The sequence below is a fragment of the Lampetra planeri genome, chromosome 11 (assembly GCF_965212315.1).
Source record: "Lampetra planeri chromosome 11, kcLamPlan1.2.h2, whole genome shotgun sequence".
NCBI classification, from domain to species: Eukaryota; Metazoa; Chordata; class Hyperoartia; order Petromyzontiformes; family Petromyzontidae; genus Lampetra; species Lampetra planeri.
Genome location: NC_136117.1, coordinates 15,115,565 through 15,130,495, shown reverse-complemented (window position 1 = coordinate 15,130,495; position 14,931 = coordinate 15,115,565). Strand labels below are relative to the sequence as shown.

Genomic DNA, 14,931 nt, shown 5'->3' with positions numbered 1-14,931 from the left:
CCAGAGTTTGGTTTCTTTGCCCAGGGGATGTTTTTAATGATCTCAATCCTGGCCGAACGCTTCTCCCCCTTCTCCTCTTCACCCCTTGCCTGCCCTACCCCCTGCTCAGCGACCACACAACCAAACCCATCTCGTGGCGTGTCACCCTACCTTACCTGGGTGCCATGGATGGATAACGCAACCCGCTGGGGGGCAAGGGGAGTGGAGGTGCAGATGGGTGTGAGTGTGTGTTTGTGTTGCACCGTGCAGATGGGTGTGAGTGTGTTTGTGTTGTACCGTGCAGATGGGTGTGAGTGTGTGTTTGTGTTGCACCGTGCAGATGGGTGTGAGTGTGTGTTTGTGTTGTACCGTGTAGATGGGTGTGAGTGTGTGTTTGTGTTGTACCGTGCAGATGGGTGTGAGTGTGTGTTTGTGTTGCACCGTGCAGATGGGTGTGAGTGTGTGTTTGTGTTGCACCGTGCAGATGGGTGTGAGTGTGTTTGTGTTGCACCGTGCAGATGGGTGTGAGTGTGTGTTTGTGTTGTACCGTGCAGATGGGTGTGAGTGTGTTTGTGTTGCACCGTGCAGATGGGTGTGAGTGTGTTTGTGTTGTACCGTGCAGATGGGTGTGAGTGTGTTTGTGTTGCACCGTGCAGATGGGTGTGAGTGTGTTTGTGTTGCACCGTGCAGATGGGTGTGAGTGTGTTTGTGTTGTACTGTGCAGATGGGTGTGAGTGTGTTTGTGTTGCACCGTGCAGATGGGTGTGAGTGTGTTTGTGTTGTACCGTGCAGATGGGTGTGAGTGTGTGTTTGTGTTGCACCGTGCAGATGGGTGTGAGTGTGTTTGTGTTGCACCGTGCAGATGGGTGTGAGTGTGTGTTTGTGTTGCACCGTGCAGATGGGTGTGAGTGTGTGTTTGTGTTGCACCGTGCAGATGGGTGTGAGTGTGTGTTTGTGTTGCACCGTGCAGATGGGTGTGAGTGTGTGTTTGTGTTGCACCGTGCAGATGGGTGTGAGTGTGTGTTTGTGTTGCACCATGCAGATGGGTGTGAGTGTGTGTTTGTGTTGCACCGTGCAGATGGGTGTGAGTGTGTGTTTCACCGTAGTGTAGCGGTTGGCTCGCTACGAACCCGGCGACCCAAGTTCGATTCCTGCCCACGGCCACCACCTGTGACGATTGTCTGAACCGGTCCTGGGCTACCCCTAGGTCGACTCAGCTTCAAATGAGTACCTGGTGCGGTGTGTTAACATCGCCACAAGGGAGACAAAGACCGCTGGGTGTGGTGCTGGCCACCCACCCCCTCGTGTGCCGTGCCAGCTATCGTCAGTGCTCGCTTAACAGCATTTTCCCCAACAGTCTGTTCAAGTTATATGGGGGATCTTTGTCTTTGGGTGTGTGTGCACACGGTAGGGGCTTTGTGGGTGTCATTGTATGCGTAGTGCAGTGGTTGCCAATGCACTAATTGTTCTGGTTAGTGCAATACCTGGTGTGGTCTGTAAACAACAGCGCTGGCATTACGGAGACAAAGGCAGTCAACGGTGACGCTGGCCACCCACCCCCCTGTTGGCCTTAATAAGTGCCCACCAAGAAGACTTTCCCCAATAGTCTTAATGTGTTTATGGGTGGTCTTTGTACGTGAGAGAATGGGGAGCGGTGGTGCAGGGGTTAGCACACTACAATATGAGCCCAGCGACCGCGGCGATGGGTGATCTCAGTGGTGAGTGATTTCACAACCAGTCCTACTCGCTCCTGTGTGTGTCTGAGTAATTGTGAATGTGCATTCACGTGTTTGTATTTGCCCGAGTGTATAGCTCTGTGTGTCTTGCTACCATATCAGACCATTTAGCCTGGGTCCCGATTGGAAACTAAAAGAGAGAGCATCTTAGCTCAATGGGCCTCCCCCCAAATGAGTGTGTGTGTACGCACATGAGTGTGTGTGTACGCACATGAGTGTGTGTGTACGCACATGAGTGTGTGCGTACGCACATGAGTGTGTGCGTACGCACACGAGTGTGGGCGTACGCACATGAGTGTGTGTATTTGAGTGTGTGTACGTGCACGAGTGTGTGTATTTGAGTGTGTGTACGTGCACGAGTGTGTGTATTTGAGTGTGTGTACGTGCACGAGTGTGTGTATTTGAGTGTGTGTACGTGCACGAGTGTGTGTATTTGAGTGTGTGTACGTGCACGAGTGTGTGTATTTGAGTGTGTGTACGCGCACGAGTGTGTGTATTTGAGTGTGTGTACGCACACGAGTGTGGGCGTACGCACATGAGTGTGTGTATTTGAGTGTGTGTACGCACACGAGTGTGTGTATTTGAGTGTGTGTACGTGCACGAGTCTGTGTATTTGAGTGTGTGTACGTGCACGAGTGTGTGTACGCACACAAGTGTGTGTAATTGAGTGTGTTTATGTGTATGCATGGGTGTGTGCATTTGAGCGTGTGTTTCAGTGTGATTATGTGTACGCGCCTATGCGAGCATGTGTTCGAGCGTGTTTACGTGTATGCGTGGGTGTGTGTGTTTATACAGTGTGTGTGTGTTTTCGTGTTCACTGGATATCCTCGTGGTCAACGCACTCACTACGATGCTCAACTTGTGTTTTCGTCGAGAGGTCAATGTTTCACCACAGCCCAGTCATTGCTGTGGGTCATTACAAGGGTCGTGCCTCCTGTAGAGGGGACAATAAAGATTCCGTAATGTCATAACCAATACAATTAGTTTTAAATAAACCGTAAATAAATTGTTGAAAATCTTTACCTCTAATATATATTTTCATATTAATTTGCATTCATTTGAGATTACATCTAAATTAGCTCTCACCTGGATAAATAATGCAGCTAAATTGGGAAGTGATACTGAATCACAATGAGCTCTCAGCTTGTTAAATAAAACACTTTTTAACGAGCCTAAACGTTAAACTTTTGACCAATGAGTGGGGCGTGCGCGAGCGGAGGAAGGCGACCAGATCTGTGAGGCAGGGCTAGAGTTTCACCAACCCATCATGGTGGACCACAGACCAATCAACTCCTTAACCTTGAGGCCGTTTCCTCTGATACCCGCATAAAAGTTTCATGCTGGTACGAAACGTCACACCGACAGCCCGGTCCCATGAGGCCCCTTACTGAGCTGCACCCCTCCCTTGCTTTCTCACTCCCCACTGTCCCTCCACCCCCACCCAAACCCCCCCTCCCCACACCTTCCGCCCACCCTACTCATCCCTGAGTCTACGAGGGGGAGGTGGGCCGGCATCTCCCGTCATCTCCCGTCATCTCCGCCCGCGCTGGGCGGATGATTTGGCGGGTGCTGGCGGTCGGTGGCGGCCGATGGCAGCGTGCTAATAAACAATTCATGTGCACTTACCGCGCCTCGATAGCTTTACATCGACGGCGGCTGCCCTCGCCTGATTGATACATGCCCTCCATTTCATAACACGGCTCCCGTACAATTGATATTGTTTGGTGTCAGTCATTCCGAGGCCTCCTCACGCCTCCCACGCAATCCGCGCTCTACGATGTCGCGTCACGCGGTCGTGGTGGGGTGGGCGGCGATTGATGGTGGGGGGGGGGGAATACAAAAATGCTCAACTGATGTTAAAGGGAGCTCGCGTAAGTCATTCAGAACAACGCGCCGACTAGTTGGGCAGCGCGAGCCGAGCGATCTGGAAAATCGGCCTAATTGTCGACGCGTCCCCGTGTCGGCAGCATGAAGGGCGGCGCTGGTTCCAGACGGAAGCCACGTCTTAAACGGCAGGGCCTCGCCGGCCACTTCAAACGCAGGCCGTCAGATTTCCCGCGATGAAGATGGGAGCGTGGGTCTTTGATTTCGTCCCGGAAAGACTGATTGTGTGGCCGAGCGTACGGAACCTAAAAATGTCATGAAGACCTTTTAGCGGCTGACACAATTCTCGTATAACTACGAGGGAGAAATTAGTTTAGGATGCCTTGAAAGAAAAAGGATTGTGGCTTAAAATGCTGTCGCTTTGATGAAACGCGGGCGCACAAAATCATTCCGAGAGTTTGCGAGAGGTTGGCGCTGGGGGTTCAAACAGCGCAGTGGAGCTGCAGTCTCTGTTCCGCTCGAGTAAAGCAAAACAGATCTCTGCCAAAGTAATTCCCACAGACCAACGGACGGTAAATTGCATTTAAGCGGTTCGGCAGAGAAAATTCATCCCAAACAGACGCCAACAATTTTAACGAGCCCCATTTCCATCTGCCTCCCTATCATCTCGCGGCGAGACGCGGCGAGCACGCGAGCAAGGGGCGGCGCTGCCGGCCTTGCACCCGTGGCGCCAACCCTGTGTGGTGCCGCATAAATTAACGACGCCGGCAGAGAGAGACCAACGGCTCTGTCTAACGGTGCAGAGTGGCGGGGCCGTCCCCCACCTCCCGCTTCTTAGAGAATCTCGCTCGCGCGAAGCCAATTCCAAGTTCGTTACGGCCGCGCACGGGGCTGCCGGGGGGGAGTGGGGGGGCGCGTCGATTGCGCGCCCCGCGACGCTGCCAGACCCCCACCAGTGGATGAAAGTGTCGAGCGCGGAGCGAGCGAGCGCAGGAATCAACGCCACCCGAGCACTACTAGTTTCATGAAAGAAAATTGAAAAAAAGAGGCCTTAGCCCGGCCACTAAATATTTCAAGTAATTCTGAGAAACGCTCGCCTCCCACAGGCCGAGGTTATCAAATGTCACCAATTTACTGTGAAACTTACATCCGTGCGGTTGCGATTGTTGTTGCGCTGCACGTACCGCTGGTTTACAGGAGGACAAGTTTAGCTCATTTACAATAAATATGTTGAAAAGTTAATCTGCAGGCCTGCTCTTCATTCGTTCTCAAGTTTTACTTCCCATTGTTGCTTCCTTTTCAGCCTCGCGGCCGCCAGCTGCAGATTACGTTTCAGGATTTCGACTTTGCAAGCTATCGGAGGGAGAGAGAGCGAGCGCACTTTACCTACTTGTCATCCTTTCGTGTACAAAAAACTCATCAGTGAGGGTTGCTCTGCTCATTCAAACGAGTACTCAGCCAAGGTCTCTGCCAATTGCAAATTCCATGCTTTGATTAGTTTTTTTTTCAAAACCTGTTGACGCATTTTACATGTCCTTCTCGTGCCACCTCGCGCGTGACTCGCGATGATTATTTTGATTTCGTCGCGCGCCTCGAGGTGCCCGTTTTGCACTCTTTAGCCAGGTGCTCATTTTCTGGGATCACGTTTGCGTGTCCGTTCCACGTGTCGCCTGGCTCCTCGCTCACCCACCACCCCATTCTCTGCTCCGCCCCCCCCCCAATCCCATCAAAGCCTTGGTAATCCACGCATGCCGCCGCATAACCCCAGCCACATTAGGCGGTGGCTCGGCCTGCTAAGCCGTCGACGTGCGTTCAATTATAATGTGTTTTGTTTGCGCCGCCCCCTCCGTCGTGTGACTGACCTGACGATGTCCCGCTGAGGATGGGGCCTTCGCTGCTCGGGCGCTGGCTTCCTGAGGCCTTCACTGCTAGGCTGGTGACATGGCCAATGAGGCCTCCACTGCTGGGCTGGTGATATGTCGTTTGTCGCAGAGGTTCGCGGTTAGGCTGCCCATGGCGTTATTCAATAAGGAGTGGTATTATGCTGGGATCGCGGTCCAAAATTTGTCACATTTTATATTTCTTACCCGCAAATTGCTTAATTACTTTAAACACACAAGCAAACTTTACGTGTCTGTGAAACATATAACACCTTCGTGATATCCTTGCACTATAAGAATGGTGTGAAAACACTTGAAAAACCAGATTAATCATAACGCAAAGCGATTTTTTGTTAATGAGAATTTAAGTGATGCTCATCTGCTCTTTACAGCTCTGAGCAGTGTTGGAAAGTCTATATTCCTATGGCGGGGGTGAGTCTACCCACAGAAAAGGCGCTGTTGACTTCCCCACACAAATCTGTAGTAATTTTATCGATCCCGAAGGAATGATATGCTGAATCAAACCTCAACGAGGATTTAAAGTCGTAAGTTTTCATAACCCAACAAATAAAATTGCCACGTGTACAAGCGGTTCAAGTGCCAATTACAGTATTATTGTTTTTGCTCACCGGTGAGTTGAACAATTCTCGCAACCAAATTGTAGCAAGTCGGTTTGACGTATCACTTGAAACTGTGGCAAGCATCTTCAGGTAATGAAAAAGTAAGTCAATGTAATCATATTAAACCCCACGGCGACGTGGCCCACAGAGAGGGGCACGGCCGCTGGCGTTAACAGGGGCACTAACGGAGTGCTGACAGGCAGACGTGGGGGGGCGCGCCACTGTCAGGCGGGACGGCTCTGTGTTCTCGGGAAATATTATCTCGACGTCAAATAAATTGCCAGCGGGCGCGTGACAGAGCGAGGCGTTGCGAAGGCGCGGGGTCTTTGGAGGTCACCGCACCCACGGGAGAGAGAATCTTCCAACTCACTCGCGGGGAGTTTTGTCAGCGTCACAGCGAGTGAGAAAGCCCCCCCCCCCCCCCTTACACACCCCCCCCCCCTCCCGTTCCATTATCCGTCGGTGTCGAGAACTGGACTTCGTCGGGCCCTGGCTTTGTACCCGACCCCTGTCCTCATCCCACTCTCGACGGAGCGTGTGAGTAGGCGTCCAAGACGGTTGGTCCCTCTCTCTGCGGGTGTTCGCTGATGCGAGAGCGGACATGCGCACGTACGCCCAAGGATCGCCTGCGTCCCGCGTTCGCGTGGGTGCGGGCGGATCTTTCGCCATGGCCAAGGGGTCCGGTGCCGATTTGGGGAATAGAGGGCCCTAGGCGCAGTGAGTGAGAGAAGATTGACAGAGAGGGAGCGACAAGGAGACAGGAACGGAGAGATACACAGAGAGGGAAGCGCATGTGCACGTGCAGATGAATCACACGAAGATGCAAAGAGAAAGATGGAGAATGTTGGATACCCTTAAAGAAGGTTGAACAATTCTTGGCTAAATTTAAAAAAACTGTAATGAGGATTATGATTTTGTAAGGCCAATGAAGAGCAACGATTAGAGATTCAATTTAATTAGAATTGTAATAAGGCCAAGTAATGAAGGTGAAATGCATTTTAAACATTTAAAATATTCAATGAATGTTATGTGGGGTGGAGTGGTGCCAGTGGTTTGCGCACACTGCACATTACAACTAGCAACCTGAGTTTGATTCCTGGCCAAGGCTAACATCTGCGGCAGGTGATATCTGAACTTGATCCTGAACTCCCACCTCTACAAACCCACGCTGACCACCATGGTGAAGCTATGGACAAACAAACCCCATCACCGACATGCCAAGGAGTGGCCTTCGTCCAGCAACGGATAGCCAAAGGGTTGTGACTAATTTTACGTTTTATTATCAGAGATTTGGAGGGTTTTCCGTTTCCCGTTGAGCGGAAGTCGCACACGCTTGAAGACGGCGTGAGACAAGCGCCGGCGTCCATCTTTTCCGCGGCAGCTTTGTGTTTTTTTAATTGCCAGCGCGCGTCCCGTCTCGGCTACGGAATGGATTTCCTCCATTACGGTGTCATTCAACCATCAGTGCCGCCCCCCCCACCCCCTCTACCTCCTCCTGGCTCCTGGCAGATCCGCCATTAGTATTGACCTTGGCACGCAGCACCGCGCTGCGGTGTGCACCTGACTGATGGCTTCTGAATGTGTCTCCTCTCTCCGCTGGACCGATCTGCGACTCTCTCCGCAAATTAAAATTAGCCCCCATGCGGAGGTGGCCGAGTGGCTCGCGGGGGCCGGGGGGGACGGTTGCTGTGTGCAGAGGCGCTGAGCCGGCACGTGATGAGACCCTGGATTTAAATCCGCATTTCGCCCGGCCTGGCGGCTTAGCGGTAGACCGAGCGGTTCACCATCAGAAGGATGCGAGTTCAACACCTGGTTGGCGTGGGGGGGGGTTGACTCTCAGCCCATCATCCCTCCTCTCTGGGATCGATAACACGAGTCCCAATTTTCGTGGAAGTCAAGGGCGGTTGTCTTCTGACAATACTCGACCCCACCATATGATAGTAGAATTTCCATCACCGGCTCTGGGCTGTAAACTGGAGACCGAGCGTCACTTCAATGCTCATTTGAGCCGTGAATCACGTTCACTTTTCGTTGGTAAATAAACCGCATTTTCAAGTGTCGCGAGTTGATGGTCTCTGCCCTGTCACCAATAATTGCGCAAAAAACAATATGTTTAGTTTTTCATGTACTTTGGCAGATTTGAGGTCTGTGCACAATTATTTTTTAGCCATGCACAGGGTAATGAGTTTGTGGTCTGAGGCCAGGATCTGACTGCATTCACCAAACAAACGCATCGTATGTTTTTTTTGGCTTATACTGGCTTTGATCATTACGTTAATTAGTTCAGTTGGCACGTAGTGAACCTTCTTTGCAGGACATATGGCATCAAACATGTGCCCCTGGCATGGTTAAGTGACTTGAGATATATTCCCGGAACATCGTTTTCCAGTTTCCACTCTCTGACACAGGGTGGTGCACTGTCATCTGCGACAGTTTAAAATGGCAATATCCTTTTTTGTCCCATGATATGACAACTAATTGTGTAATAAATAGGATTTTCTAGTGGGGAGTTGGGGTGGGGGTGGTGCTGTGTGAATTGGGGGAGGGGGCCAGGGGGTGGTAAGCGTGGCAGTCGCTCCTCCGCCGCATCCCAGGAGAATGAAGACCCGGCTCGATTCTGCCGAAGAGAGGTTTTCGGTTTCTCCGGGCTTATCGCGGCGACGGTGGCCGGCGGTGCAGCTCTGGTGCCACGGGGCAGAGGCTGGTGGAGAGAGAGTGACAAGTCTGTAAAGAGGCTGATCTGTCGTCACCGCCGCGGCCGACACTTATTTAATTTTAACGATCCCTTTATCAGAGCCGAAGTCACCGTGACACGTGGCTAATGCTGGGGCGACTGCGCCACATCTGCGCGGGAGTGAATTAACGTTGATTTATGCCCGTGATGCCGCGTGTGCACGCACCGGCGGATTGTTAGAAACTTGATATTTTCCGCTATGTGTTTGCAAAACGTTGGGGTGCATTGTAGCTGATGCGCCTGTGCGGTACTGAAGCGCGTGTCTTTTGAACGCAATGCATGGTTTTTCTCCGTGTCCAACTTTGACGGGAAATATTTTTTATTTAGGTTTTTCAGCGACTCAAATGTAAACGGTGCCGGCGAAGTACAGCAACGCAAGGGTCAACGCAAGGGTCAACGCAAGGGTCAACGCAAGGGTCAACGCAAGGGTCAACGCAAGGGTCAACGCATGGGCGAGGCACAATCCGTTGTAGCGCCCGGCCGTGGAGTAGGGAAATTAAGGAAGAGCCAATGAGCTCGGCGAGCGATGGGGCAGCAGCGGGGGAACGGGAAGGAGACTATGGCTGCATGTCCCACTTACCGGAGGTTTCTGCTTTTTGATTTGCCGGCTTGATTTATCAGATGTTCGGCATCCTGCTTTAAATCCACGCTGTCAGGTCTGGATTAAGGGCACGTGTGGCTCTGAGACAGGGATAGTGTTATGGGCCAGCCCTGCGGCCCCAAGAAATGAAGTGTGCTGCCACCTTCCTGCTCTCCTACAATGGTATCCGCAGGCTTGCAGCCAGCTGCAGGCATGCATTAATCGGCCTCTGATGATGAACAGCGAACTCTGGGGTCGGTCTGTCCCTGGGACAATTACAGTCGGCAGTGAAGATGTGCTCAGAGAGAATTTCTCCTACAAGCGAGAGTTTCCAAGAAGTGTGATGAGAAGGAAGGTGACGTATGTGGGGCACGTCCTGAGAGGGATGAAGATGATAGCCCCAGGGACAGTGGAAGGAGGGGAAGGGCGGACAAGGAAGGAAATGCATCGATTGGTGGGACATTGTGAGACAGTTGGGACAGTTGGGACAGTGTGAGACAGTTGGGACAGTTGGGACAGTGTGAGACAGTTGGGACAGTGTGAGACAGTTGGGACTGTGAGAAAGCCGGTAGGACAGTGTGAGGCTGTTGGTGGGATGCTGTTATGCGGTGGGACGAGGCTCTCCGTGGGAGACGCTGAGAGATAGCGAAAGTTGTAACGCATCCATCATGCTCATCCTCAATCATGAGGATGACGAGATAGACAATTAAAATGTATTCTCCTCAAGATAATGCTCTGATATATTTCTGTGAGCATTAATAATTTGTTATTTATGCAATTAGGGTGATAAGGGGAATGATATTGTACAAATGAGTTGGGGGCTATGACTAACAAGAACTGGTAAAAGAAGAGATTTCAAAAGTAATCGATTACTCTTTGAATTGAACTCTAACCTCTTGGTCGTGCCAGCCAAGGCAAGCACCGCATAAAGGCCATGAGCTTTTGCACTCGCTGGACCCCTCGCTTTGGAACTCACTGGTTCCGAAGCTACTGAAGGACAAAGACGTTTCTTTCTCTCTCAAAATTCAAACGTGACCTCAACACTCGCCTTTTACCTCGCAGATGCGATGTGCGCGAGAGATGGTTTTTGGCGTGACGGCAGCTTCTTTAAATGTCTGATTATTTCGTTTGAATCTAAACGTGACAATTCATCGAAGTGCCGTGGGTGGGTGGCGCGGCGGGTGGAGAGTTTTTTTACGCGATTATAAATAATATCTGCTTGCGCTCATCAAGCGATTCAGAAATTAGCAAAACCATCAAAAGGGGTTGGCAGCACTCGTGCGCGTGCGTAGCGTGCGTTCACTTGCGCACGCACGCACACGCGGGAGGGGGAGGGGTGCGTGTGCTCGCTCGCCCTCGCACGCGTGGGCCTCGCGTTAAATATTGAAGCATATTAGTAATATTTCAAGGGAAGCCGGTGGAGGCGCGGCAAGAAAGGAGAGGAGACTGCAAAACGCCCATTGCAGGAAATCACGGCGTATTAAAATTATCTGCTCGCAGCGCGCTCCGCCTCTCGCCTTTGTCATCGGCTATACCGTTGCGGCTTCGATCTTGACAGCAGAACATTTCTTCACTTTCCATTATAACCGTGTTCGGCGCCAGCATTTGTTTAGCCCCTGTCTGTCCTCGCCATCGCAGAGACGGTATCGCTTCGTGCCAAGCCGCTCGGGGACTGTCATTTAAGAGTGTCACTCCGATTCTTAATTCCTGTTTTTGTTTATTTTCGTCGTTCGTGTTCGGCACAATAAACGGCTGATTTTTCATCCCGCGAGTCGGGGCGACCACAACCTTGGCTCGTGAGAGCGAAAGAAATAAAATAAAAAACGCGGCGTTATAGCGTTAACCCCTTGCGTGTCGCAGGGACGTGCGCTGCCGCGTCCCCCTACGATCCCGTGGGAGAGAGCGGGCCGCTCGTCCCCCGAACCTCCGCGCGCGTCGCACCAAGGTCGGACAAATTTAGCGGAACGGGTTTTAGCGCCGGAGCGAGCGAGACTCTGTCGACCCTGCCGGAGCTCGCGCGACGTCCGTTGGGGGCGGCCGAGACGCGTGCGTCGCGCGCATCGCACGCTCGCCGAGGCCCATCGGGTTTCGGTAATTGCCCCTCGCTGGCGCCCAACGCCCCGTCGAGTCGCGGTCCCGCTCGCGCCACCGCCGTCCGCTGGCGCGTGACGATTTCAAGGTGAAAAAGCGGAGGGTGAATACACGAGACCCTTTTTTTTAGGAGTGTTTTTTTTAATGTTTTCTACGTAAAATTGAAAGAAGAAATAAATTCCAGTGAAGCTCAACTCCCAGGGGTTTGCCTGTCAGTCGGGTCGCGACACGTGTTTTGTAAGTGCGCGTGAAGTTGTGAATATTCATGGAAGATTTTTTTTATCAAGCTTCGAAGCCCTTCCCCCCCACCTCCTTCGCCTCCACCCCCCTACCTCCCACTCATCCACCTTGTTTGAAGGTTATTGTCTTGCGCGGTGGAGGAGGGGGGGGATATGGGGGGGGGGAATATATAATAAACAAACGCGACAAGACTGGACGAAACAATCGGCTACGGAAATTCTAAATGACCTCGCCGTGTATCTCCGTCGTTCCCCGTGTCCCCGCTGGAACCGGCAACAAAGCGAATTATTGCCATTGTAATAAACACATTTCATGTCGCGCAATCGCGTACGGGCCCGTTCCACCCCGGCCTCATTAAATCAGAATTTACACATTTCATTTCCCCAGCTCCACCCACGGGGGCTTTACCGCCACGTGCCACGAGGCCGCGCCGCCACTCGCCCGCCCGCCCGCGTACACCACGAGATATTGCCTCTGTATTTTTTTTGCCCTTTTTTTTTCACCGCGCACAGTTTTTTTTTGGGCCGCTGTAATTATCAGCGCTGATGAGTCCTCGGCCGGAGCACCGGGGGCAGGGCGTCGAGCCTTATCGCCCATTTCCACGTGTGCCCCCTCTGACACATCCAATTTCCACGGGTTTGCAGCAAAAGGGGGGGCCCCGGCATGTGCGATAGGTGAGGCCGTGTGTTTTGTTTGGCACCGGCTCGCGCCCGGACCCTCGGCATCTAGACGCCGGCGCTGCGATCGTTTCCGCGGCGCCGAGCGCCGGTGGGAGATGCTCGGCCCCCGTCATGACCCGCGTTCCCCCCCCCCCTTCCCCCTCACTTAAACAACCACCATGGTGAGGGCCTCTTAGCCACTGGAGACGTGTGAGAGACAGCTACTGCTGCAGCCGATAACAAAAGATTACAGCTTGTATTCCCAGAGTGAAGGTGCGGAGAGTGTGCTGAGCTGCCCCCGCACATCTCCGCCCGCCTCTGTGCTCACCTCCACTAAACATCACCCTCTTCTCTCCTCCTCTGCTCCCTCCCACACGCCCTCCCCGCTTCAGGTGGAGCGGATGACAACCTGATCGAAGGCGGAGGGGTGCAGTTTGTGTGCAAGCCAGGCGCACGGAACATCACCGTCATCTTCCACCCCCTCATGAGGTGAGAGATAGGATCCCTCCCTCTCTCACTGGCGCGCACACATACCGACGTGCGCACTTAGACCTCGCACTGACTGCATGGTAGCCACTGGGGAGGCAGATGGTGAAACGGATGTGGAAACACGTGCACACGTGTGCACACACCATAGCCATAGCATCACACATGACAAAGATCCCCTGTGTACTTCTTCACAGGCTGTTGCGACAAAGTGGTTTCAGTGAGTGAAGGTGGTTTTGGAACCAACGCCATGCTTGGCCGCATTCATCTCCCCAGTGGTGGCATTTGTTGACACAGCACATCAGGTACCACGAGAGGTTCACGTACCGCTTGCCACAGATGTTATCCTTGGCCCGCAATTGGAATGATGAGGTCACTGCGTTCATCGTGCTGTGCACGAGTGATTGCCCCATCGCTCCCCACATACACACAAGACAAAGATCCCCCATATAACCATAACAAACTGTAGGAGCAAGTGCTATTAGTGGGCACCTATGAAGACTGGCACGGCACACGATGGGGCAGGTGGCCAGGACCATGCCCAGCCACCTTTTTCTTCTGAGTAGTGATGTTTACATATTGCACAAAGTACTGATTTGAGGCTGAGTCGACCTAGGGGAGGCCCAGGACCGGTTCAGGTAATTGTCACTGGTGTTAACCGTGGACGAGGATCGAACTCGGGGTGCCACCACCCCCCCACACACAGACGCACTTAATCCTGCATTATGCGAGCAGACGAAAGCACGTAATTACACCTGCACGCGTGTTTTGAAAATCCACACAACGTGCGCGGAGGCACTGAGTGCGGAGCAGCCCATGAATGTTATTAAAAGTGCCTTGGTCTCCTCCCGCGTGTAAACGTTTCTAGTATTCCACGGTAGCAATGCTCTAAATCTTTCATTTTGGTGGTGGGGATTCAGTCTGTGAATACCTCAACAATTGTGGGTGAGGAAAGACCTCGCCAAGACGACTCTTCCCCAATCCGGGTGATGTCGTCTCTGGCCCTTCTGAATACCGCCGGCGGTATTGATAGTGACAGCGGTAGTGGTCGTAGTAGCAGCGTCCTTTATTTAGCTACTAGGAGATGGGATGCAGACCCGTTGTGTTACGTCAAGTCACAGAAAGTTTTAAAAATTTTAAGTCCTACTAAATCTCGACTATATTCAACAATTTCAAGTGACATTGTTAGAGGATAAGCAGAAAAGGTGAAATTCGCTTAAAAAAGTGAAACATACAAGAAATTGAATAATTCTAGATTTGAAGCTTTCGTGACTGCAAGGATTCATATTCTTAGGTTTTTCCGGTAAAGTCACGTAGGTAAAACATTAAAATTGCAGCAAATCTGGCTGTGACGGTCCCACCTGATGACGGAGACTTGTGTTGCCTCCGAAACGTCGTGATTTTTATTTTATTTTACTTTCATTAATTTTAATGTTTTACCTACGTGACTTTACCGGAAAAACCTAAGAATAAGAAATTGAATGTGGGGTGGAGCGGTGGCATAGTGGTTGGCTGGGTTTAGTTTCTTGTCAAGGCCAACATCAGTGGCTTGTTTTATCTGCACCAGTCTCGGGGTCCAATCCATTATAAGCACGCACTGACCAGCGTGGTGAAGTATGGTCAAACAAGCCCCATGACCGAAACAGTCGGTGAGGCCTTTATCCAAGAGTGGCTTGATAAAGGAATGTGAATAATATTTTTTCATTATTTTCATTAATTATCACGAATACTTATACTGAGCTGTGTTTGTGATGAGAGCACATGGGATTCCAGGCAGACTAGGTTCATATCTCTGAGGCTGGGATTAAAGCCAGACATAACCAACAAAACTTACCTCTCTCACCTTGTAGTTAAACGTTTGTTTTGTCTACCTAGGTGAGAATTTAGTTTGCCAGTAGGGGTCTGATTTAATCCCAATCGAGTAATTTGTGGGTAATTTTCAAATTGGAAAAATGTGGACCCTGACACCGACAGACAATGGCCTGCTGCTGTGTGAAGCAGACAGCGCATATTCACACAGCAGTTACACCGCAGTAATAACCAGGGCGGGCACTGGGTTCGCACCGGGAACCACTGCAACATACCACTCGCAGCATACCACT

The 14,931-nt window shown here is 51.7% G+C and overlaps 1 protein-coding gene across 1 annotated transcript in view; it reads left to right on the top strand.

Moving 5' to 3' along the window:
• The window catches only part of EXOC4 (exocyst complex component 4), a 106,383-nt gene that overhangs the window by 29,242 nt on the left and 62,210 nt on the right, over positions 1–14,931 (top strand). Inside the window, exon 10 of the mRNA XM_078598996.1 lies at positions 12,736–12,832. Coding sequence (XP_078455122.1) covers positions 12,736–12,832 — 97 coding nt within the window. The remainder of the gene's footprint in view (positions 1–12,735; positions 12,833–14,931) is intronic.